The sequence below is a fragment of the Ascidiella aspersa genome, chromosome 6 (genome assembly GCF_963924565.1).
Source record: "Ascidiella aspersa chromosome 6, kaAscAspe10.2, whole genome shotgun sequence".
Classification (NCBI taxonomy): domain Eukaryota; kingdom Metazoa; phylum Chordata; class Ascidiacea; order Phlebobranchia; family Ascidiidae; genus Ascidiella; species Ascidiella aspersa.
In genome coordinates, this window is record NC_139452.1 from 11862074 (window position 1) to 11888778 (window position 26705).

The 26705-nt window shown below is 37.4% G+C and overlaps 1 protein-coding gene across 1 annotated transcript; it reads right to left on the reverse strand.

Annotated features, from left to right (window-relative positions):
* Nucleotides 1-3867: 3867 nt before the first annotated feature.
* Nucleotides 3868-24635, reverse strand: LOC146139879 (vacuolar protein sorting-associated protein 51 homolog). Its single transcript, XM_083392544.1, has 16 exons — nt 24447-24635; nt 19734-19811; nt 19447-19605; nt 18989-19246; nt 18625-18747; nt 18261-18312; nt 16087-16250; nt 14508-14668; nt 13438-13604; nt 11892-12036; nt 11161-11226; nt 10443-10620; nt 9105-9302; nt 7841-7962; nt 5742-5928; nt 3868-4638 (listed from the first exon to the last, which is right to left on the reverse strand). The coding sequence occupies exons 1-16, from the start codon at nt 24633-24635 to the stop codon at nt 4477-4479; spliced, it is 2409 nt and encodes an 802-aa protein (XP_083248670.1). The 3' UTR covers nt 3868-4476.
* Between the last annotated feature and the right edge of the window lie 2070 nt (nt 24636-26705).

Sequence of the window (26705 nt, forward strand, 5' to 3'; positions counted from 1 at the left end):
ATAAAAGTTTTAACTATTTTAAAGAAAAACCAACAAACTAAAACGCCTTCATAGCTGTCACAATTATATTTATTTAACACATCGATACGAAAGCTCTAATTATTTTGGTTTGCAATTATTTTTTATAGCTTTAAGTTCTTATTTGACCTTTGCAAACATTCAGAGTTTGGATTTTCTACCTGCCATATTTAATAAATTTCTGGGAATTTTCTTTGTAGGCTATACTTTGCATCTTTTAACCAAAGCTGAATATTACATTTTCGGTGATATGGTTTCAAATCAACTTAATTGAAATTTTGTTAAACCATTGTTGTTTTGTTGTTTGTTATGACGATTTAATTTTAGCTACTTAAATTAATACTCGCACGGATATTAAGATAGAATAAAGTTAACAAATCTAAACATGTGGTTGGATCCACAAGTTTGTGCTAAGTATGCCAAATTAAATGTTGCAGAGCAAACACTTCTTCAATTTCCGACTACATATTAAGTTCAATGTGGTTTTAGTGCCATTAGATATTTTAACCAAAAAAGGAACACTTTACATTTGCAAACGCGATCTTCGAGAAAAACCAGGGAGTCGAACCGGAGCCGAACCGGAACTTTATGAACCGGTTTTGGGTCAATTTTATCCGAACCGAACCCGAACCGGTTTTTATAAGATTTTAAGGAGCCGAACCGGAACTGAACCGAATAATTTGACAGTACCTGAAACTTAACCGAACCCGAACCTGTAAATAAAAGCGGTTCGCTCCTGCATAACGTCACAACATCTATTTTACAGAGTCAAGTTACGCCATATTCGAAATTTTATGAAAAAATATGAATATTGAATGAAAAAATCGTTGATTTTTCATTTTTTAGATATTTCAATAATGAGCCTTCTTTTGCTTCTGTAGCATGACTTTCAAACCTGTTTTCAGCCTCTTTTCCAGCTTTTGCATATTACTATGTATTCTCGCACCTGTTTACTGTTTGTCGTACCCTGGCCCTTGTTTTAGTAACGGAACTAGTTGGCCAACGAACAGGGTTAATTGTGCTTTGTAAACAAAAACAGAAATCGTTTTTAAATTAACAAATCAAGTAGCAATCGCTGGATAAAATCGTATTTTGATAAATCTCGCTGTAATTGTTTCCCATTGCAAGTGAATCGGAAAACATGACCCCAATAAAACGGTTGAAAAGCGAACTCGCGAATTCATAGTGGTGCTGATTGTTTAGCAATCCATTTTTTACGAGGACTCGCTTTTACCTTTTAGTATGGATTGTCCCGGTTTAAAAACGTCTCAAAAGCTTCTTTTTCGTCAAAATCTACCCGTAGCTGGCTATACGCGTAACGGCGCGCGGTTTTGCTAGATTTTGGCGTCCTCGGTAAGTAAGGTGTGCCTCCCCTAGTGTAATATCGCCCGTCCTCGTCTCCTTAAGCTTATTTTGGCGTCCCTCGACCACTTCACGGTTTATTTATTGCCGTAGCTTCCTTCCGTCGATCGTGGCTTGCTCGCTTTCTCTTTTGAATTTTCGTGCGCGCTCACTTTCGCCAGCAACTGCACCGAAAACTTAACCCGCGCCCGCAGAAAGTCGATAATGCAAAATATCCTACTGGCTGCGACTCTGAACAAAAGCGTGTCTCAATGTAGGGCTTTTTGCTAGTTAGTTGCCGGCAATTTTGCGTTGCTTGTGCACTATAATCACTATCGAGGACTTAAAAGTGCGCCCGTCGTTCGTTCGTTTATGTCTTTATATTTTACTTCTTTCTTTAAAATCTGTTATCATTACCTTTCAGCGCGTCTATTATTGTCGTTTTCACATTTTTTATATAGTGTTCAGTGTTTTGTTTTTTTGGTTCGCGTTTCTCGCCCTTTTCTGCGACAGCGTCCGTTTTTCATTCGCCAGATTACTTCAAAATAAAAGAAAACCATCACATGACTTGCCGTGGTCAATGTAGACTGTAGAGTGTAGCAAAATACATTTAGCCTATACTGGTTATGAAGGTACACATCAAAAGCGGTGACATTTCTGTATCATGTTGTTGTACTTAGATGTGAAGAGTATGTTAGACTATGTATCAATTTACAGTTTCTTTTAAATAAGGATAATCCTCCTCAAATGAAAAAGCGATGTATATCATGACAACAAACTTCATTTTTGTTAAGTTAACTTAATTTCCTAGAATGTGGTGCAACACAAAACAACTTTATCAAGCCAATTTCGTTTTAATATTGCTTTAAAACAATCAAATCTGTGTCACCAATATGTGAAGTATGCACATGTTTTGAAAACTTAAAAGAGTTTGTATTTAACGTTATATAGGCGATGTTTTTTTCATAACATTTGATACATGTGGGCTATATAGTTAGACCAGCGTTCGGCGTATTTTGAAATAGTTCATTGGTACCGGTAAGTAGGCCTATGGCTTTTGTGTTAACGTTAACGTGCTTTTTGCAGTTAATAAAGTTCGGAGTTACATATGTTTACAAGATTGACAGACAGACCAATTAGCCACAAACAGGGTGTTTATTCAGAAGTTAAAATGCCACACACGATGCACTTTATCAGCGTTTAACAAGAATTGAGATAAGGCAAATCCTAAAAAGAGCGAAGTTAAACATGTGTCTACACACTTTAGCTGAACTCGAGCGCTACCTCACGGCAGTTTGCGATCAAACTAAACAGAGCCGATTTGGATTTAACAGATAACCTCACCAACAACGCAAAGAGATATTCCTACAAAACATGTTACGTCTACATTTATTTCCGAATTTTAAATGTGCAACAATGTATAGTTTTTGTTTCATATAAGCTATGAAGATTATGTCAGATTTTCAAATCTTTATGCGCTGTTTATATTAGGCAAAATCAATCTGTCTTTAAGCCTTCTAGTATTATACTTTACCAATATGTAGATACGCTATGACAGGGGTCGGCAAACTTGATACAGTGTCAACCGGTTTAAAAACTGAAATTTTATCATGGGTCGGCATTCAAAAAACATCGATTGTTCAAATATCGAAATTTATTAAAAGTTTTATTTAATGAAATTGAAAACGGCTTGTTTTTCCGCAACCAGTTCTAACAGTATAGGCTACGGAATAAGACAACCTATATTTACATCTAATTACAATTACTAAAGGAGCTGTTTTTGATTATTATATAGTTACGTCATTGAAAAAACCTAAAATGCCATACGAAAAAAACAAACGCCAGGCCAACACCTGAAAGCATAGACCAGGGGTCGCCAAACTACTGCATCAACCGAGACCCGGTCCTCCAATATAATTTTTTATGCACGCGGCATATTTCCAAAATGACCCTAAAATGCGGACATTGACACCATATTAGGCGAAATTTGTGTCGTAAAGCTTGTTTTAGGTAAATATATCCAATATCTTTTAAAGTGAATACATATTTATGTCCGGTCCGTGTTCTCCATTTTGAACAGTTGTTCGGCACGCCAGTTTTAGAGTTTACCGACACGTTATGAAAAACCTATGGTAATCCCTGGTACAGACCCCCGGTAGTTAGCGACCACTGTTATAGGTCATGTCGCTCTACCATTACCCAATGAGTTGAAATCGATGCTAATTTGTTAACAGTTTGTATTTCTTGTGTTAAGCCATATACTGTACTATACTAATATTTCGTTACTATGATCTACATTAAGATCTCTGTTTAACATTTTCCTAATAAAATAAGAATAAAAAGGTACCGGATAAGAGGTTAAAATATGGCGTTTAAATATAATGCTGCAATTTTCGGTAGCACTCGGAAATCTCGTGTTTTAAACAAATTTCGATCGAACTTGCCCACTCTTTGTCTGCGTAACCACAAGAAAATAAATTATTTCACAGGTTAAAGCATTGATGCATGTTGGTCGTTTATTGCACTTGCACGACACCAAATAACAGGTCTACGTACACTTGACCGATGCGGTGTTTAACGGTAAGTGGTAATAAAGTCCTAACCAGTGTCAGCACCTGCAGAAGATTTTAAAAGGACAGCTTTTCACGATACTTATGTCATTCAACAAATAAATAAGCAAAAAAGTTCTTAAATGTAAATGTACCCACAATTTTTTTTCCTCCGTTAGACAAATGCCACTTGTTGAAAGGGAGTGACGGTCGGATTGAAAAAAATGCGGTACTATACGCTCTTAACTTTTGGCCAAGGCGGAATCGAATTAGTTTTGTCTAAGCCAGTGATACCCAAACTGTGTGCCGCGGCATATACTTAAAACTTTTTGTCATTTTGAAACCAAGTTATTTGTATTACAAATAGGCATACATACAAGCATTTCAGACTTCAATACGCACATTCCTTACTAATTAGACATTTACAGGTAGTTTGTCGCGTGTTAAGGGTGATTGTAAAATTACTGTAATGTTGTTCTGTTTAAACTTGAAGTGTGCTGCGAAATATTTAGGATCTTTTATTGTGCCGCAAGCTAAAAAAGTTTGAGAACCACTGGTCTAAGCGCTGTTAGCCACGTTCGCAGATGACGTCAATGACGCTTGGTTCCATGACGACGGGCTCGACGCAGCGATGGACGGCGCTGGCCACGACTTCGTCCAGTAGTCCATGGACAATCTGTTCGTCGGATACAAAGCGCCAGAGGTAGAGCTGCAGGTAGTGGCAGTCGACCTGAAAATAGAAAAGAAACTGTGTCGAAAATATTATGTCACTCGGGTGGATTTTTAGATTAGTGTTTACCAACCTATTGGTCGCCGTTTGATTTGCCGGGCCGCCGACTACAGTTGTTATAAATGGTTAGATTTATTAAGTTTGGTTTCGAAAAATTGCGGAAACAATTCGAAAATGTGGATCTATCAATTAAATTCGTACTAACTGTACTAATTTATTTGCTTTGTTCGCCGAAGTTGAATGAAGAGAATTGGGTCACACAGGCTTCACTGTTATCCATACGAGCACTATTAAAGGTCGCCGCGAAATAAGGTTTGGATACACTGACTTAGATTGTTTGGATACCCATTAGATTGTTTAAGTGGTTAGATTTGAAGGGTCGTGTCTATCAACTGTTTGTTTGCCTGGCGTTTAGCGTTTGACTATAGTTGTCAAATAAATTTATAGTTTGTCAATAAATTAATTTAAGACGATGTTGCACCGAAACCCTTGAAAATTACTTTACGGATCCCAAGGTGTTTGCATACACAAGTTTAAGAAACACTAATACAGACAATTTAGTACAGTAGAAGTACCAATGGCCCTGGTATGGCTATGATCTGATATTGTCGGAGATCCCATTACTTAACAGCTAGAGGTGATTATCATATTAGGTGAGAGGTAAAAAGTGACTTAACACTGTAAAATTTTAGCTGTTTCAAGAGCGGTGGTCCGAAAATATCGGATGTATAATAATGAGAAATAACATAAACAAAATGAGAACTAACATAAACGTTGCAATAAAATATCAAAAAAGAATAATACTATAATGTCAGAATAAGGTTTCAAATCGGAATAGGACCTAAACCCTTGAAAATTAGACAGAAACTAAATCCGAAACCCACTCTAAATTCTTCATTAAATCCACAAATAATTTTAACTGAAAACTAACCCCAAACAAGGGAAATAGTACGGTGCTAAAACGTCGATGGCCGGAACGCCGAATCGTCCCACTCTACAGTTTTATATGTTGTTTTGCTATTTGACCATAACAAAAAGGTCAACAATTAGCATCGGTTCAAACGGCTAACCTTGTCCAACAAAACGCTATAAATATCAACTACCTGCAGCTGCTGTAGCCCGAACTTGCTGATGGTCTTTAGTCGCACGCACTCGAGCAGCGTCTTAAGCGCGATCTTAATGGTGCCGGTGAGGACCGATGTGCGCGAGAACTCGACAGGTCCGAAGACGTCCACGCGCTCCGAGAAGAGCTTCTGGATGTTGCTCATCAGACTGTTGTCCATTGTCGAGCTGTACAACCAATGGAATTGGGAAAAGGATCGAGTTAAATGAGCTTTGAAGACTGTGACAGGGCGGTAACGAGAATCGTTTTAGTCAGGCTAGCTCAACGGTTCTCAACTAGTGGGCCATGGCTCACTGGTGGGCCACAAGAACATCTGAGGTTAGCCACAGACCAATTCAAAAACGCTAGACTTAGTTTCATTTGTGTCACAATATTTAATTTTACAGGAATAATGGCTTGAGGAGGAAATAAAAAGGAATGTAATTTATTGTTCAGCAGAAAGTATCTCACTAATGCACGGTTGATAATCTGTTTTGAAACATTGTCTTTTGTGTTTTGTTCTAAACCTATTTTACATTTTTTTCTTTCATAAAAATTTATTGGGCCACAGAATTTTTGTGCAACGTAAATGGGCCACGAAAGAAAAAAGGTTGAGAACCACTGGGCTAGCTGAAGAGACTCAAACAACTAGATAACTCTAGTTTTTTTATTTATTGAATTGAGCAAAGTGCGGCTATTTCTTCTGATCTAATTGGTGAAATACTTGTGTGGCCTAATTCTAGTGCTAATCTAAGTCCAATTTTACCAAAGATGCTAATTTGTCCAACGTCATTTTTAGTCTCTTAGTCGAAACAAATAATTTGAATTAAAACTCGCCAGTAAGACTTGTAGGTGCTTTTTACAGTCTAAAAAGCATAAGCTTTGCTAAAAGGCATAAAATTTAGCACACAAGTATATTTACAATTCACATTCTTATAAGAATAATTTGCGATTTGAACAAAATCGATTGTGAATAATTAAATATAATTCTATTATAAATTATACTTGAAATTAGTTTTTTTTAAGAATGCAGTAATTCTGATTCTAATCCAATTTGGAAAAAATGAAATAATCTAATTCTCATTCTAATCTAGTTTTAAAACGTTAAAAGAGTTCTATGTGTCCAAGTCTGGCTGGCGACATCCAAAGAACACCGATTTTTTTAACAAAAAAATTGTGATGTTTTTGTCAGTCGACTAGTTTATAGATATAATTCAAAAGGTATAGCGACCATTTAAACGCATATAATCTTAACAGTTTTGTTGACCGAACAGGTACGATTTTCATGGACATTGTAAGGCGTAGAGCAGGGGTTCTTAAACTTTTTTTACCGCGGACCCCTAAAATTTTGCTTCACGTGGACCCCTGTAGGCAAGAAATTACTAAAAATGACGTCATAAATTTATAAAAAAGAGTCTAACATTCAGTGATAAAACGTTTTATTTTTAATTAAACTCTTTTTTTAATTTGATTACTTTTTAATATTTCAAATTGGCCTTCATGGATCCCCTGAAATTAGTTCACAGACCCCAGTTTAAGAACCCCAGGCGTAGAGGCATCCTTGGAAGTTGTCAGTTCCCATCATAGCCCATGGACAATCAAAGAGCACTAAAGGGCAGGTGCTACTTTTTATAATTGCGATAAATTAACACCATTATTACCTAGATGCCATGGAAAACTGGCCACGGAATAAAAAGCAAACTAAACAGATGAACCACGGAAAAGCACGCCACTAACAATAATGGTTCATGCTGTCCCCAAGCCAAAATGTTTCGTAAGAATTAATTTTTGTTAAACATTTTACTTAAACAGAAACATCGAATTTATTTTTTTTAAGATAAATACATCCTGTATGACTATAACCTACTTTAGCAAACCAAATCATTTAATTTTAAATCAAAAGTTTAAAACGCACAAACAAACAGCTATTTGTACAGAAATGTATTGAACAATTCCTAGTTAAAATAAAAAATAAAAAACATATGTATCAATGCCCAGCCCCAACGCTTTCAACATCAACTTTAATCTCGTAGTGAAAATATCACCGCCACACTTAACACTCCAACCCTTCTAAACGAACACATGCGCGAGTGCCTATACCTTGGCGCATACGCCCCCCAGTGGCTCTTCTCCCGTTGCCTGGATACGGAGGCGGGGCGTGCTCTTCTGCTGCTGTCGCTGCTCCCCGCCTTGCGGACTCCCTCCTCGTAGAGCATCCCAACCTGGCGGAACATGGTCGTGAGTTTTTAGAGTAATACTAGATAGGAGAGACTGCAATCTTGATTATGCAAGCTTACGGTCATAGGCGGTGAACGTGGGTGTGTAGAGCGTTTTTAGACGCCCTAAATTTGACCAAGTTATCAATTAATGTGACAAATTAATACCCGTAGCGCAGTTTTAGTTCACCAAAAGTGTTAAAAACTTTCCTGAAATACCATATAGGCAGGAGGCCAAACAGCCACCGATATATGTTTTTTAAACTATACTTTAATTCACAATGGCTTCGCCCATTATAAAAAATAGGAACTTTTTTAGTCCTAAGGCGCTATAAGAAAGTAGAAAAGGCGAAATGGTTTGTTTTAGTAATAACATACAACAGCGCAAAAGCTGTTAACTTAAGACCTCACATTTTGTAATAGGCAATTTTGCCGTGGTAAGAAAACAACGCCCTGGAATTTTAAAAGTTCGGCTGCTATGATTACAGTAGTAGCCTTTCCGAAGGCACTGGGTATATTACTACGAGTTTGCCTTGACCGTTTACAAGTATTACTTAAGTATGGCTAAATCATAGTATTAAATTATAAAATTATAAGTTCTAGTGATCAAAAATGCCGTTTATTCCATATGTTGTAAGCTAAGTTACTACAGACAATGGACTGCAAATTTAGTTTAGCACAGACAGAGCGAGAGGCATTTAAAAGTTAGTTTAAAGTTAGTTAAAAGTAAAGGTGACTAGTTCATGAGAAACACCTTTTCAGGTACTTCTGTATTTTTATGTTTATTCCATGAATTCTATTCGCTGGTAATAGTACAAAACGCTTTGTACAGTAGAATAGCATATACCCACTTAAAAGTAAAAAAAAAACTGCTTATTTGACAAAGTAATAACAAAACAAACTGGAAAGAAATCAAACTCTGCCCAAAGTTCCTGAAGTACACAAAAATAAAAAACTAGTAAAAATAAAAATTAATAAAAAGAAAATAACTTGCTCATCGAACAAATTATGTTTCTTGGCGTCAGGTAATATACCAACTTCACTTACCAAGAACACCCAAAAAGCAAAGCGCTTACAACAACCTTATGAATGTAAGACTGGCAAATAATAAACAAGACACTAAAAACATAAAAAAACACGCCGATCACCTGCTGGTCAGATTGGGTAACCTCTTCGATGACGCGACGCATTACGGCTCGAACCTGACGCGGCTCGACGCACTGGAGCCAGTCGCGCGCCTCCACGCTGGTGCGGATCATGCGCGAGAGCGACACGCCGCTGTACTGAACGTAACACTCCAGCAAACGCTGCGCCGTGTCGCCCATCTCGTTCGTCAGATCGCCCACCTGTCAAACAAATTTCGGTTTGGGTGTGGGTCGCGCTTCCTTTTGAAGCATTGGTTCGTCGAATTAGGGTTTTGCGTGAATCAAATATTGGGATGCGCGTTAGTCGAAATACGTTGAATTTAATAAATGGCGTCGAAATTTATTTCATTCCCAACTGTCGATCAAACTTACACAAAAGTCTATAAATCAATATTCGGATTAAATTGTAATCAAATGTAGGTTTGGGTGTGGGTCGCGTTTTCCGAAGTATTGGTCCGCCGTACTTCTGTTTGGCGCGAATCGAATATTGGCATGCGCGTTAAAGTATTGGCGTCAAATTAATTTCCCATCTGTCAATCTAACTTACACACAGTCGTTCAAAAAATTTCGGCCTAATTCGTAATCAAATTACGGTCAGTCAAGACATTGAAATAGAATTAAGTTAATGTGTTCCGCGTAATTGAAAGAGTCATTCCAAAAACTAAAATCTTATTCAAACGCTTTCTCAATATTTGCTCCTAAAAAAACTGATATTGAAAAATAATTAGTTAAGGTCATATAAAATCCATTAACAGTTCTATTGAATCGCAAACGGCGGCCTTGGTTGAAGAAATGGGAAAGGCACAGTTTCGCACAACGCACGATATGGTTGGTTTTTAAGCATGAGTCGTTCGATGGTTTTTTGAAAGTTTGCGGAGAGCCCCTCACATTTTACAGGCCAATGTGAAATCCGCTGATCAAGTCGTTAGTTAAACCTGAGGGTGGGGCCATGACATCCTTAATATAACGTGGTCCACTTTTCCCACCCAGTTACAGGCCATTTTTTTAGCAATACCAAAAATAGAGGACAACGAAAAATAGGTTCTGCATTTTTCCAGGACGTTATCGTAAAATAACTTTAGCCATGTAAAGCGCTTAACGTGGTGTTTTCGACATGAATAGCTATTGTTGACAGCAAATACCGAAGCCACAATTGAAGATGAATCCATATTTACAATAAAATATAATTATAGACATTCTGCATAAGAAGCTTGTATTTCATAAGTTTACCTATTGACTGAGTATGGTCTTAGAAAACAAACGTCTTTGTATCGGGATAGACGAACTGTTTTAGAATCCGAAATAAAATACGCGGTATACTTTCACACAAAGCATACGTACCAGTGTAATCTTCTCCTTGACCGGAATCATGAACTGCTCGTCCGTGAGCGTGAGAATGTAGGCCACAGTTGATTGCTGGAAGTCACGGCAGAGTCGCGAGAGCAGGAGGAGCAAGGCGGGAGGAGGAGTGCTCGTTTTGCTGCTCAGTTTCGACCAATCACAGAAGCCCAGCATCACCCTGGCGCAAACAAGGGTAGCGATTGTTCCAATCGGAAAACACATTTGTTTAGGTTCAAATCAGCACAGCAGAAGTTTCGACCAATCACAGAAGTCCAGCATCACCCAGGCGCAAACTAGGTTAGCGATTGGTCCAATCGAAAAACGCGTTTGTTTAGGTTCACATCGGGAAATACAAGAAGACACACACTACACAGTAAATAAAGGGCTGGAGCTGTTTATCGAAAACTGGTAATTTTGTATTATTTGGAAAACTACCTAAATGGTACAAACTACAACATTACGTAAATTAAAAACTTAATAAAAAAAATTATTTATGACTGTGGCAATGTTTAATTCTATATTGTCTACAGATGGAAGTCGTAGTCAACGTTTTGACAGATATATTGACGAAATAACTTGGGCATTTTTTGTTTTCCAATAAGTCTAATCAAGCAGCCGAACGGACTGGAAGAAATGCTCGTTTAATGTAACCATTAAAAGCGACAAAATTGCCGAGGTTTAAGTGAAAAGTCGTTACTCGAAAACACAATTCACTCACTCCATGATGTATCGGATAAAGTGGATGATCACGACTTCGCGAACCTCTTCGGAGCAAAACTGTCGTCTGCAATCGCAAAAACAGTAATCATAGATGCGACAAAAACAACAACGAGAGGCAGCGAAAAACACTGTCTTATTTTAAATCTTAGGTTAAGTAGCAACATTGTTTGCAAAAGAGAAATTGGCTTGACAATTTCGTTTCGAAGTATTGAAAAATCTGCATCAGGCAATTAGCACATATATAGGAATAGCAAAAGTGGTTTAAAAGTATTTACTTTAGTGGTGGACAGTGGAACCGAGCAAAGAGTGCTTTAATTTTAAAACCAAGTTTTTCGTCGATAACCTTAATTTTAAACGCAATTTTTTCGTTAATAAATACATCCTTAAAGAATATGGACTTAAAATTCCAAGATGGCGTTTAACACGAAATGCTGAATAAAAGGCGGTTTACACGGCCAAACAACTAAAACTTGTCTTCCCATCAGAAGAATGCCGTTTACCTAAGGCAACATTACGAAAAGAAAGCACGATTCTACTTACGTTGATACAGACACATACAAACACCGGATTACAAAACATCTTGTACAAATCCAAGTAAAACGTTGGAAGACGTAATGACGTAAGGTTTTTTTATATTTTTATTACAGGTGAAACTTGGTTCTTCTTTTGTTCGATACACAAGATACGAACATATTATGGTAACCGTAGAAAAAAAACTTGCAGCCCCACCTGAAGTACGTCATAGTCGAAAAGTTGATGTCGCGTACGGTGAAGAGCTGAACGTCGGCCAACACAGACTTAACTTGGTTAAGGATGGCCGAAGCGGTCGAGTTGACCAGATCGAGAAGGTTCAGCTGGTGAGAAACTCCTTTGCCTGTGTAGGAGTGAGGTTGGCCAATGCACATTAACACTATATAGGGATGTCCGACACTTAACATTTTCATTCGATAGTGATACCCGATATTTTACAAAAAAGTATCGCGATCTGATACGATAGAAATGACGTCATAAATATGCTACAACAAACATAATATATGTGATTAAAACTTTCAATTATTTTTCAATTTATGTGGTTTAGTGCTAAGAGTTTTAGTAAACTTTATTTAATTTATTTAACTTAAGTTGTTGGTAATTTTCAACTTTTTAATAAATTAACCTTTCACCTTAGAAATCGGCGCGTTGAACCAGGAGATTCCTATATCAGTTAAATATCGGATCAGGGCCGATACCAACCTAATATCGGACAAGAACAGATACTACACCTTGGCATCGAGCATCGGCTCCGATCCGATAATACCGGACATGCCTTTTCTTTTACCACAAATACTCATGCCCCGCGAAGCAAAGCGGCGTACCAGTTTTGTACCTCGATTTTTCCACTATCCTATTTCATTTGAACAATTTACGAGGGCGATTTGGTCACGTGATCGAATTATTAGTTTAGCAAGTGACGTTATTTTAAGTTTAGTAAAAAATGTTAGCAAAAATTAGTAAAAAAATTTCTGAAAAAAAAAGCAAAATTAGTAAAAATATTTCTGCAATTGGTGGGTTACACAGCTTTACCACCAGAAATTAGTCTAAGTGTGATTCGTTCTAATAAAAACCTGCACCAACAAGTGGGGTATTACGTTTTAAGCCTGTTTGGCGGCATTGTTTAAGTTTAAGAATAGGGGTAAAAAATAAAAACAAAAATGTCAAAAAAGTAAATAATGCCGCGAAGAGTTAGTCCTGTCAGCTATTTTGGCACAACCTAGCAACAGGGGTCGGGAACCTTTTTAGCTAATGGAGACATAAAAGCCAAATATTCTTGGTTGTAATTCGATGAGAGTCACATAATACTTTTTTAACATCTAGTTGTAGGTTGGAAAAACGGTAATTTGAACAGGCCCTTTATTTCGTCAGCACGAAGAAATCAATCAGCCAAGTTTGCACAACTTTAATCACGGAGCTCCGTCGGAAGAGCAGGACCTTTTGGATAAAGAGATATTCAATCAAACAGGACAACAGTCCCGAAAATACAAAAAGGATTCGCGCGAAGAGCCGAAAAATTTACTACTGTGTGTGTTAAAAAGGAAAAACAAGATAGGAAAGCGGTCGTGGCCGCGTGCAGTTTTATTCAGATCATGCTGCTAAATGATAGCTTAGATTCATCTGCAAGCATAATTCTTCCATCAAAACAGCCATATCAAAAAAAGAGCCATATATGTCTCGCGAGCTATAGGTTCCCGACCTCTTGATCTAGCATAACCTTGCCTCTTAAAGTCTATGAACTCACCTTTAGGGGCAGAAATGGCATGACGTGCGTCCGTCAAGCAATCGGTGAAAAATTCCTCAAGCGCACAGCGGTAATGCTGACAACGTGCCTTGGCCACTCGCACGATGATGTCACCGCCCATCGTCATCACGTTGACACTTGACAGTAGGTTGGTGGTGGCTTGCAGCCTACGAAGGCATCGGTAACTTACATACGTGTGTGGTGCTAAGAATACTAGATATATTCCTATTACACCGGTAGAGTTATAAAAAGGACTCAAATCAGGAAGTTCTATCGTGCCAATTGGGATGTTCAAAGTACAATCCAAAGTCATATCAGGACCTTCCATGTGTGTGATGTTACGAATACAAGACATATCGCTGTTACACCGGGAGTTACGAAAAGGACTGAAATAACGAGTTCTATGGTATCGATTGGGATGTTCAAAGTAAAATCCCAGGGTATTCTAGAATAATACGTTTCATATTAAGAATATCAAATGCAGAATATCGAATCTTATACTATATTTTTAGTTAGTTTATTATTTACCTTTTATTTTTGAGGTGGAATATTCATAATATATACCCTTTAGTCTAAACAGCAATTAATCATATTTTTAGTCAGCAACTAATGACCTGTATTTGTAACATCTATTTTATTGTGTAATATTATCAAACAATAGTAAGTTAACAACTGGAGGTGACTGAATTTCTTAATGCAAAGGCAAATGTTTACCTAATAATGACGCTAAAAAATTGCTTATAAACGATTCAATTATCCATTGTGCTTGTTAGATCATCGTAATGACGTCATTTGGTATCGGATCAAACCGTGATATTTTTTCTTTAAAGTATCGGTTATCGGTATCGCAATAAAACGACCAGTGTCAGACGTCCCTAGGACTCGCGAACCAATAATGACTCGCCTTTTGAATTCGCTGGCTGCAGTAGTTCTATATAGTAAGATATATTGATATTGGTCCTGGGCAAGATTTCTGCAAAGTTAAAGAAAATATCCCGAGTAATACAAAAACACGGCTGTTGGGCCTCCAGCCGACTACAACCTTAACATAAGTAGCAATAAAACGGAACCTGCGATAGAAGCGATCCAGGGCCCTGACGATCAGGGCGTTGTCACGCGACCGTCCCTCGAGCATAAGGCGGCGCTCAACCAGTTCGAAGTAGGTCTGGAGCAGATCGCGCACAAACGATAGAAGCTTGTCGTTGGCGACGCGACACACCTCGTCCGTTTGCTGCAAAGCACAAATGTTGGGAGGAAAGGCTCGAAATTCTTTCAAGGAGCGGTCGAAGGTTTGTTTCAAGCAATGCATGGCATAAAAGCAGGACTCGAAATGCAAATGCTCTATAGCAGTAATATCCAACCTATAGGTCGCGACCTCATGTGGGGTCACCTAAACACTTTATCGGGTCGCCATCACTCACCAATTCCTGCAGTTTAAGTGATTTCATTGTGCTCGTAGTTTAAAGAAGCGCAATGAGTATATTAAAATAAAACAAATTAAAAAAAATTGTGTTTGATGGTTAACTCTAAATCCAAGTATCAATTTAAAGTTCTCATGTTAGTACTCATGCCCTCGTGCTCTGGATTTGTGTATAATTTAGGTTACTTGGGACAAGCATTACTTAATTATTCGAAAACAAACTGGGGTCGTATGTAAATCCTGATTTCAGTTTAATTAAATTGGTGTCGTGTATTAAAAAGGTTATAGACCACTGTTCAACAGGAGTCTACGGTTCGCGTAGTGCAGTGTTTCTCCACTTTTTTTCGCTGCGACCCAAATACTAACTAAGCGACTAAGCTTAAATATAGCAGCGACCCAATTTAATTCACTGAACTTTATTTGCGCACAAAACATAATAACAATTGGAAAAAATAAATTCCAAGTTAATTAATATCAGCCATGTTTCCGTATTTCTCACATAGTTTTACCAAAATGTGAAGAAATCCTGCTCTGGGCCAATCTCAAACAGTATAACCAAGCGAACTACGGCAGCCGACGACCCAATCAAATCAAAGGCGATCCAAAATTGGGTCGCGACCAATGGGTTGAGAAGCACTGGCGTAATGCACGGAATAAATACATAGATTAAAATACGTTTTGAGTTTGTTACAGATAGAGAGAAGGCTCTTTATGCTTTTGATGATTTAATAAACGCTTCAATCTTTGCATTTAGGATGCTTCTTAAATCGTTTGAAACAAAAGTAATTAAGTCAGAACTCATTCAAAGTGATTGCCATCCATTGGGTTATTGATTTTCATTACTTTTATTGCTTGACAAATGCGAAAAACATTGCGACTTGCTTATTAAATGGATGACGACATTCATGATACAAATGTAAACGCTCGTATAACTAATAACCCAAACCATATGTAGCATTATTTCACATGCAATGCAGGTATGTGGCTTAGTTGCTATGGTCATGGGAAATAATAACCAATTGTTGGTTGACTAACTTTCGAAATATAAGCGAAAACAGAGTCCCCAATCCCATCAGCCAGAATTTATATTAACTGGAACAATTACCATTTTTAGGGTGACTTAGAACTCCCAAGTTTTAAATTCAGTGTATACGCTTTTTGTAATCATTAACCCAAAACTCTCTCACAAAAGGCAACGACAAATCGTTCTTGTAAAAAATCAGACTCACTAGCAGCGGACTGAGGGCGCCATCCGTAGAAGCGCTCATCGACGAAATCTCGGTTTGCTTGATGAAGAGATTCTCATAGGCGGCAATAGTGAGCGACAGGTTACTGAGGAAGCCGTTGCTGCCGCGGTCCATAAACTCCAGCACGTCGACCAGCATGCTCGCTCCTGTACGAAGGCGTGACAACTCGTAAAGTGGGACCATATGTTCAATACACACAAATACCTATAGATTCCAGTGACGGGCAAAAAATAGAAACCGATATCACTGGGAGAGTGGCTTGTCCAATTGGGGGGATTCGGCCCCGCTCCCTAATATATCAAGCGTTTTAGGCAGATGTTGCGGTAACCATGGCATACTAATACCCAGGAAAATATCTATATTATGTATTGCTAATACCCAGTACCCAGGGAAATAATATATTATGTATTGCAGGTTGCGAAATGCGTACTCATAATTTATCGTAGTCTTTGACATGAAAGAAAACAGCAATGTTTTTTAATCTTATTGAGTCTAAAGCCAATGCGAAACCAAAATAAATAAAAACGCTGCATTCCGCCTCTTTTTTGCGCCTGGGTCGATCGTTAACACAGGAAATTTTCCTCTATAGAACAGATTGGTTGGTCGACAAGTCTGTATTGCGCACATAAGCGAATAGAATAGTTTATTCCGTCCGCAGAAAAGAATTTTGCATAGAATAAAAGGGGACATTTGAAATCAAGCCTTCTTCACTTTGTACGTCGAGGTATGCACAGTTAAAACTCCCCGATTTAGGCTGTGCAATATTCCAGTGTTTTCCGCTGCTAAAAGTAAAATTGAGGACATACCAAAACCAATCACACATACTTCGCGTTTTTGGTTCAAGTTTTTCACTAAATTATTATCGATTACACACTAAGCGGTTTAGCAGCTGGCGCCTCGCAGGAATGTCGACGACCAGCGAACTTGCTTTCGTTGTACGTTAATTGGCTGTTTCTGGTTAGGGTTTATTGCTATATTCTGACGTAATAACCACCAATGTTCTATGACGTAATTGTTGATTAACGTTAAACGGAAAACGGGGAGATTACCATTGAAACAAGTGGAAATTTCGGGACACCCCTTTTTGGATCCCCGGATACGCCTCTACACCGATATACTTGTATTGTTTGCAAGTTATTTCGTTCCACCGCTCAAAAAATATTCTGGGCACTAAACGATGTTTGTAAGGTTTCGAATCAATAAAACATATTGCCAAAATGTCAACATTCTTTGCTTACAAAAATAAAAAGTAAGACATTAAAAAGGTTGAATGGTAGCATATACAATATTATACATAGACGTGTTAACTATAACTTTTAGCCGCACATTGCTTTACGGATGATGAAAGTAGGTACATATAAGTTGTACAAATTGTACAGGACAGCTTCGAAGTGATGCGTGAGATATTGCTGCACATCGCCCAGCCTCATACACGCACACGTTTTATAATTATAAAAGCATTTGCTAAGCTATTGCTTAAATATATTTCAGTGCGATATGGTCGTGTGTCTTCACAAAAGGCTGCTAGGCTATAGTGACTAAGTCACACGTTTTATAGATATAAGAGCGTTTGCTAAACTATTTCTTAAATATATGTCAGTCCTATGTGGTCGTGTGCCTTTACAAAAGGTTGCGAGGCCAAAGTCGAGGACAGACCTGGGATAAATTACGTCATGATTTTCCATACAGGCAGCGTTTGGTTGTTTTCTTTCGTCACGTTGATTTCGAATTTTTTAATGACGCGGCGCGCTTACCCGCCGTTTTTGAGCCACATTGCTTAACTATCGTGCACCACTACGACGCGTCGAGCAAAGAAAGGCTCGGGCACGTTTTGCCTGTAGTGCAAATTGGCGTGGCAAAGCACACGTAAGAATAGTGAATTTATGCTTGCTGGAAGCGCGAGCTTTATGCGCGGTTTCTGTTGATTACTTGGTCGCTTCTGGCTGATATGCCGTTCAGAACGATGATATTTTTAATCAGTGGAATACAATTCGGTAAGTAACTGAATGTAAAGAGCTCCATATGTATCAAAATACACCGCTTTAGTTAACTGCTATGCCATTAAGTAAATTAGTTAGGCTGACGGGGAAGGGATCCATAATAAGTATAGGATGCCAGAAATAAAAATTGTAGTTCTACATTAGATAAATGGTTACCTGTCTCTTCTCCAGCTTGATCTGGTTCTCCTCTTAGATACGAATGTAACTCCTTGATAAATATAAAAGCAAGGCCGTGTATCAGTATTATTAGCAACATTGCAACACTTTCTATTAGCGATATTGCAATACTTTCTAAGGTAGTGTTCAAACCAGAGTGTATATAGCTGTTAATTGTTAAGTGATTTTTTGCATGAGAAATAAGTTACGTTTTATTCCAAAATGTTTTTTCCAAAAAAATATAAATAAATGTCGTATCTGGTACTCATTATTTCTTTTAAGGAGGCCAAATGAAAAATGGGTAAATTACACCTGCATTTCAATGACAAATCCATTGTTTATGAAAAAAGGGGTCTCAGCCTACCTGTAAATCTTGGTCCAACTTGCTCTTTGAATGCTGCAGATAGTCGTCACACAAAAGTCCAGCTGGCTCGCCTAGCCTCAACAACAATCCCACACATTCAGCAAGCTGATGAGTACTGGAGTCCTGTTGTAAAAATCTAACTTGTATCTTTTGTGTAACCCAATGGCCATAATCGTAATACCCATAGACATAACATTCCCCTTCTAAAACAATCATTACTGCCAAAGGTCCAGACACAGTTTTGTAGGCACTTCCTGAGTTTAAAAAACGTTGTTATATTTGAAACAAATAAATTAATTTTCAGTGTTTATAGTGCCTATTACTACAAATAACAGGGTAATATATTCGTTGTTTTGCCTAATACTTTATCATAAAAGGTCTCCTTCAACTTTGCAACAATCTCGTTGACTATGTTTTTGCAATCTTGATCGATGCCTTTGAAGGATTCCATGTGCTGGTAGTGTTGGAGCACTGCCTTGGTCCTTGTATAGTAGGAGACAGCCGCAGCATAGGAACCCATCTCAAGACACTTTTTCAAGCGGGCAGGCAGCTCAAATAAAAACTGGAGCTTCTTTAAAAGTGAATGCACGCCAGAAAGTTTTGTGATCTGTTGCCGGTTTGTCTGTAGGAATCAGAAATAATAACTCTCATTACAATATATTCCGAATGGGTCATGGGTTATTATTTTTTAATAGTGTTTTTATATATTTCCAGGTACATTATTCAAATACCCATTTTAACACAAAAATATTGTCCTTTGAAACACCAATAGCATTGGTTTTACATTTAGGTATACAAATACTTTAGGCACATGTACTTAACCTCCATGGTGGCATTTATGTTTGCATTTAGTTGAGTGATGGCAGCCATGTTGCTAGTGAGCTTTTCCATTTCGTCTTCCATTTGACGAAAATCTCTCTTCATGGTCCGTATTGTATCAGTAGCACTGATAAACTTGTTGTAATTCTCATAAACCAGTGTCTGTTAAAAAAATGATTTTGACTTTCGTTATTTGCTAAAACTAATTACAGAGACTGCAAATTACACATTATCGTTATATTCATACCAGTGCTTCTTATTTATTTATACATTAATTTAACAGAAAATACCTGCATGTCACTATCTAAAGTTCGTATCTGCTTTGCCATGTCATTCTCAGCGTCCATCAACTCTGACAGATTCTTTTCCTTCAAAAAACATGCAAATAGTTAAATATCACTAAAATTGTGGGGACATATATGTTTTACTGGTGACAGACATAAAACTACCCTTAAGTTGTAGGCCTAACCTATCTGTATAATATACATACGCTGACCATTGAGCTATCATTTGACACCAGTGCTTCCTAACCTTTTTCAGATCGCGACTCTATTTTATTGCAAAGTTTATTGTGCGACCCACATGTGCCAAACGAATAAAGTTACACAAAACCTGCATCTTTGCTTCAGGCCTATGTACTGAAATAGATAATGTGACACAACACATCTAATTGTTACGTATTTGTTGATTAGTTGCATAAATGTTATGTATAAAGCAATAACTTCGCCGATAATGCTTCGCAACCCACCTGAAGTAGCTTCACGACCCACCAATGGGCCGCGACACACTGGTTGGGAAGCACTGTTTTATACTATTAAAATACAGAAAGTCATACATTCAAAAATATTAAAGCAAGAATTACAGGCATTGTTTCTAAAATATAAGGCAAGAATTTTAGCATCCAGGGTTGATCATTTTAAATTTGTAATGCAGTGTTCAAGGCACGGATAGTTAGGAATTATTTGGTTAGCAAACTTGAAATAAATTCAAACACAAAATTTATCACTATTTTGAAATAAATTTGCTATGGTGCATTATGTGCTTAATCTTAACTTTTGTTGTTCATAACATTTGAGTTTTTAGAGAATATTCAATATTTTGTGCACTGCTATATTTTCCAAAACCAATCTTCACAAAATAATTTATTTCATTGTACATGGCTCCCAAAGAGTAATCTAAAGAATTTAGATCATTACATCTGATAAAACTTTTGCACATTTTGCATTATTGTAAGATTGGCCAGTAAGAAGGATTTATCACTTGCAGTCTACGGTCAAGTTTGATGGAAAATGGTATAGTTGGGCCAACCTGTAATTTAAACGTATGTAAAACAGAAGCACAGACTTTTGTTCAGTAATTTATTTACAGTTGCACACTTTTAAAAGTAACTTTTATGAGCTTTTATTAAAGCCCAGCAGTTTTAAGCGACTTGAACATCTCCCCATGGGATGGAATATTCAACGTTTCAAATTTGGTTTATTCCAGTTGGCATTCTGCGCCAGGTACACACACCCAACATTCAAACCTGAATTCACCTGAATTCGTAAATTGCACATCTAAATTTTAAAATAGGCTAAGTTGTGGTACGCACCTCAGGTGTGGATAAACTATAATCGAACACCTGCATCCCCAGACTGCATTTCATGGCACCTCACTGTAGCATTTATTATGCATTATTACTCTGTTTTGTCTAATTTGACGTCACTATGCATGTTGTATACTGATACATTAGGGATGTTCAGATTTACCTTTTTTTTGAAAATTTATGCTTCCTGCTTGATTTCCCATTATGTGTCACATAAAAATCAGTTTCACAAGTTTTCAAAACAATAGGACAACATTGAGGGGCTCCGCAAGCACCCCAAAGTTCTCACACTAAAGTTGCTAAAATCTGGGACTTCCCCTAACACGATACTGTACGTTTTTCTTTAAAACACAGAAACCTTGTAATTTTTATATTAAACAATGGCAAGAAAGCATCTCTGATCTATTTTCCAGTTTTATGTAACTTAAAATGTATTCTTGAAGCCCCCAAAGCACCACTTCAACCCATTTTTGGAGTTGTCATTTGATTTATCACATATATTCAATAAAATACTTTTTATCGAATTATTTAAAACCTGTTTATGATCGCCTGTGATTTTCAACAGCCTGTAGCAAGCTTGCACGTTGCCGAGGATTGTCATTTAACATAGCAGCATATTCAGTGATTAATATTTTTAACAAACATATGGTCAGCATGATCATGGTACTTGTCCATAATCGCAGCTTTGTTTTAAGACAAACAACGGCTCCATCAAAGCAGGTTATAACGCCTTAGAAACGGCATGCCTCAGGGATCAGTTCTGGCTCCTTTGCTGTTTAATGTTTATTTCAGTGATCTGCCCGCCACAGTCTCCAAGCATACGCTGATGACTGGGCGATCTTGCATGCTGAAGGGAACTGGTGCAGTGTTGAGAGGACTCTTAGTCCACCTCAATAACAAGTAAATTAAACGTGTGTTGTCCGTCAATACCAATGGAAGAACTTTGAATTTCCACGTCTACATACCTCGCATTGCATCTGGACAGGACACTCACATTCCCGCCCTGGCAGGCATCTAGCCCGCTGAGCTTCGCCCCAGAGGAGCCACAATACCAAAGGCTACTATCCTTGAGATGCCCCTTTGAACCAGCTGCAGTCAAATCACTGCAGAAATGTGAAAGCTCTGGTGTAGGTGAATGGATGGCCACCAAATGGAACGAGGAGCAAAATTACCCCTCTCCACCACTATTGCCCCACCACCTCCAATAAGCCTTAGGGTTTTGGCCTGTCTATTCGAGCCTAGACTCGCCTTAACAGGCTGAGAACAGGGGTCGGGTGTACCAGGTCTTCCATGAATAAATGTGGCTTCTGTGACTGTAGTTTGGAGGAACAGACTGCAGATCACATAGTCTCACGGTGCCGATATATCGCCAACCAAGTGGGACAAATGGTCTGACACTTTTGTTGATGAGACTATCCGCTGGCATCTCGACTTCTGCCCGGACATTTGAACTGGAATAATAAGATTGTCCATACGAAAGAAGAAGACGATCAAGCAGGTGCAACACACAGTACAAAGTGGATGGGACAAGTTTTCTATGGCCAAAAATGTTTATGTGTTCTGAACAGATGGGTCATGATGCTATTTTTCTAGACAAACTTGTCACATTTTCCTTGTTTAGTAATTACCCACAAATGAACAAGGACACAAAGGCGGCAATTGACCGACAACTTCTTGCAACTGCAAAACCTGAGGATTTTCACCAAGGCATTCAAGTTTTGCATCATAAAATCAAAATTTATACCACTTTAGAGGATTTGATTGGCACAGATTCCTGGTTTATTTTACGCTACTCAATCAGATATGTGATTGGCTGACGCATTCTCCCGATTCATGGTGTTCATAATGGGTACAACAAGTTAAAGTCTTCATGTACTGTTAAAGTTGTGAATGATGCCGCAGAAAGAGGGGTTAAAAGTCAACACAGATTGTGCTGCTATATTAACCGACAATCCACAGCAACAAACAACTTGCTGCAAGCTGTTGAAGATCACAGGCGATCATACCCAGATTTTCTAAAAAAAAACCTTTGCTAAAAAGTAAAAAAAGCTATTCATTGATGTTCCTTTTTACGTTTTTTAAGTATGACATTGGCATACTTTTGCCATATTCCTTCTTTATCCACTGTTGATTAAAATACTTTGCTTTTCATAATATACAATTTGTTAAAATATATATTTTATTGTACATATGTAATAAATTGAATGACAGCTCCAAAAATGGGGTAAAGTGGGGATTTGGGGGCTTTAAGAATACATTTTAGGTTACATAAAACTGTAAAATAGATTAGTAATGCTTTCTTGCCATTGTTTAATATAAAAATTACAAGGTTTCTGTGTTTTTTAAGAAAAACGTACAGTATCGTGTTAGGGGAACTCCCAGATTTTAGCAATTTCAGTGTGATAACTTTGGGGTGTCTGCGGAACCCCTAAATGTTGTCCAATTGTTTTGAAAACTTACGAAACTCATTTTTATGTGACACATAATGGGAAATCAAGCAGGAAGCATAAATTTTCAAAAAAAAGTTAAATCTGAACAACCCTACTGATACGTAATCAAGCACCGAACTGTGTGTTTTGAGCGCTTGCAATTCATTCTATTTAATACGTCTTCCTGATTAGCGGCCTGAATCACCGCTTTGTTATATCAGGTGTACTTCTTAGATTTGTGAATATACTGAACGAGCAATATCTGAGTGAAGTGACTTTGTCTAGAGTTCAAGAAGTTAAGGACAGGTATTTTAGCGGCCTCATTACCAGTAACTACACATCTATCTGCTAAATCACGCCGAGATCTTGGGTGGGCAGAGAAAAATTTTAAGGTGTATCGGCGTGCATCTACGTTGTTTCACACTTTAGGTTGGAAATCCTACCAAAATTGTGCTTTTTACCAAATTCAAGTGAGCAATGTACAAACTAAGGTGTAGGACACATTTCTTTCATAAAAATAAAAAATTCGAGGTGTGTGCACCTGCCACAGAATGCAGACTGGTTACTAAAACTTTTGACAATATCAACATAGAAATTTCTAAGTAAAGTAGCATTAAATTCATATTGGGGTCAGATTAAAAACAATGCATATAATGCAGAAGTTTAGGTAGTTTTATTTGTGCAACGGATGTCGCTGAATGGGTCTATGACCAACCCACACATAAAAACTTGGTCCTGGTCTAGAATCCTACCACAGCATTGAAACAACTAGTTAAATTAACGCAAAATATTTGGGTTTGGGTGCTGGTTGGCGTTTGGGTGGGTCAAGTGTTATTATATTTATTATTTAATAATTTTATTAGTTTACCTACACCAACTCAAAGACTAACCCAAATAATATGCGTTGTGGTAGGATTCTAGACCAGTGCCAAAAAAGTTACTATAAAAAGTACTGTAATACCAAGGGATAAAGTAAGATGCAAATAAACCTGCTTCAACTTCCTTAGATAGTGATCGGCGTTGAAGTTTGAGCTGTTAATGTCCAGAGGATCATTGCTCTGTTCTTGAGCGGCCGATCCTTCCATTCCGTAGTACATTTTTAGCATGTTGTTTTTCCTTGTTCTTTTTTTCTCATTTTCATCCTCAAAGTCGTTTTCCTCTTCCACTGAGGTCGACATTTTCGAAGAAAGAGGAAAAATACTTCACACAAAAACTTTCCTAAAAAAGTCTTGAATTTGGTAGGCAAAGGCAGATAAATTGTCGTTCCCAGGGTTGCCAGCATATGAAAAGGTCTTAAACCCAAAATAATACGAAAAAAAGGCCAAATGAATATTTACTTGTTTCTGTTAAACATAAAGTGATGAAAGTACAAATTTACAAAGGACTAAATAATAATAAGTAAATATAATACACTGACACCAGCTACAAATTGAAATTACAGTAAATTTATGGTTTTTGTGCAAGCTTGAAGTCAACTAGGATAACCACAATAATAAATATAAATTGTGCTTTTTAAATGTAGCCTATATATATATTAAATAGGTTAGGTTAAAACAATAGAAATAGATTATAACTTAACTTGCATAGCTACATGCCTACATAGTTATAATATTTATTATTATGCTTATTATCCTGGTTGAATTCCAACTTGCATTTAACTAGGAATTTACCGAAATACATTTGGCGGGGAAAAATCCGGCGGGAAATTATCTTTGGAGGCAATATCTTAACAAGGTTCAAAAGGAATGTTCCAACAGGATAGATTCCTGTGTCAAACAGAGCTGAACACTTTTTATAAATACGGCAAATATGAAAGCAAGCAATATTAAAATGTCATCATTGAATCAAGCTAAATTCATGTATGTATTTAAGACTAAGTGGATATTACCACACTACTTAATATACTTGTTACAAAAGAGATTCTTTTGTGAAAAAAACAAAAAGGTTTTCTTGCACTGTCGGTGTGTCCAAGAAGTAGTTAGACACTCACACTGCTACGCCAACGAAAGATTCTTTTGTAACAAATCCATGATCATTAATGTTATTTACTCATCACAAATTTACATATAACATCACAATAACGGTAATTTAAAAAATATTTGCTCAACAACTGAAATTTTTAAATCGTCGGTGGTTGTGATTAGACTACCGATAAATTGAAAACTGAAGACCTTACGTTTCTGTATACCAAGTTTTGAAAGTAGACACTAAAATTCTAAAATGATGTCTATAAAATGTATAATTTCTAAGGCCAACAGACTCTAAAAAATAAAAATTCATGTAATTTGGCCTTTGCACCCCTTGGTGGTTCCTGATTACGAGTTAAAAACATTCAAAGAGCAGCGATGCGTAAAAATGTCTTGTATATATTTTTATTTCAAAATATTTACTAGACGAAATATCCAGGATTGGTTGGCCAAGTTTAACTAGGTTTTTACTAATTTATAATACGACACTGCCTTTAAAATCAGGGAGTCGAACCGTTTGAGTTTTCCGGTTCAGGTTCGGTTCGGGTTCAAGGTTTTTTTCGGAATCCGGTTCAGTTCCGGTTTCGGTTTCGAGCAATTTAAAAGTTCCGGTTCAGCTCCGGTTCGACCATCGTTATTTCAAAACCGGTTCATTAAGTTCCGGTTCGGATACAATATAATTTGCGTAAAATCTAAAAATGTTGGCCAATAAATGTAGAGAATAAACTTTAAATTGTAAGTCATTTAATCTAAGTTGCGTGACGTATTAAAAAACAGCAATTCATTATTAAAATATCAAAAAAATCAAAAAAATCACGTTTTATTCAATTAATATATATATATTTTTTCATTAAATTTCGAACATGGCGTAATTTGACTGTGTAAAATACAAGTTGTGACGTCATGCTGGAGTGAACCGCTTTTGTTTACAGGTTCGGATTCGGTTAAGGTTCGGGTTCTATCAAATTAATCGGTTCAGTTCCGGTTCAGCTCCTTACAATCTTACAAAAAACGGTTCAGGTTCGGTTACGGTTCGGAAAAAAATTAACCCAAAACCGGTTCATAAAGTTCCGGTTCGGTTCCGGTTCGACTCCCTGCTTTAAATTGATTTGACCACTGGCGTGACTCCGGCGTATTTTGCGCAGAAACTGTAAATAAGCAATAATAAACTGCAAATAAACTGTTATTATGCCATATATTGCGGCCTCTAAATCAATATTAGCCTAATTATCCAGTTGTACCTAACCATGTAATTTTTTCTGAAGCCACGAGTTAGAAAAA

What these genes read in the sequence shown, in the direction of transcription:
- LOC146139879 (XM_083392544.1), bottom strand. Translation starts at nt 24,635, where the DNA reads ATGTCGACCTCAGTGGAAGAGGAAAACGACTTTGAGGATGAAAATGAG. An exon ending in CTGGATCGCTTCTATCGCAG is followed by an intron (nt 13,605 to 14,507) that starts GTTCCGTTTTAT and finishes ATGCCTTCGTAG; the next exon opens with GCTGCAAGCCACCACCAACC. An exon ending in TCGACTATGACGTACTTCAG is followed by an intron (nt 11,227 to 11,891) that starts GTGGGGCTGCAA and finishes TTGCGATTGCAG; the next exon opens with ACGACAGTTTTGCTCCGAAG.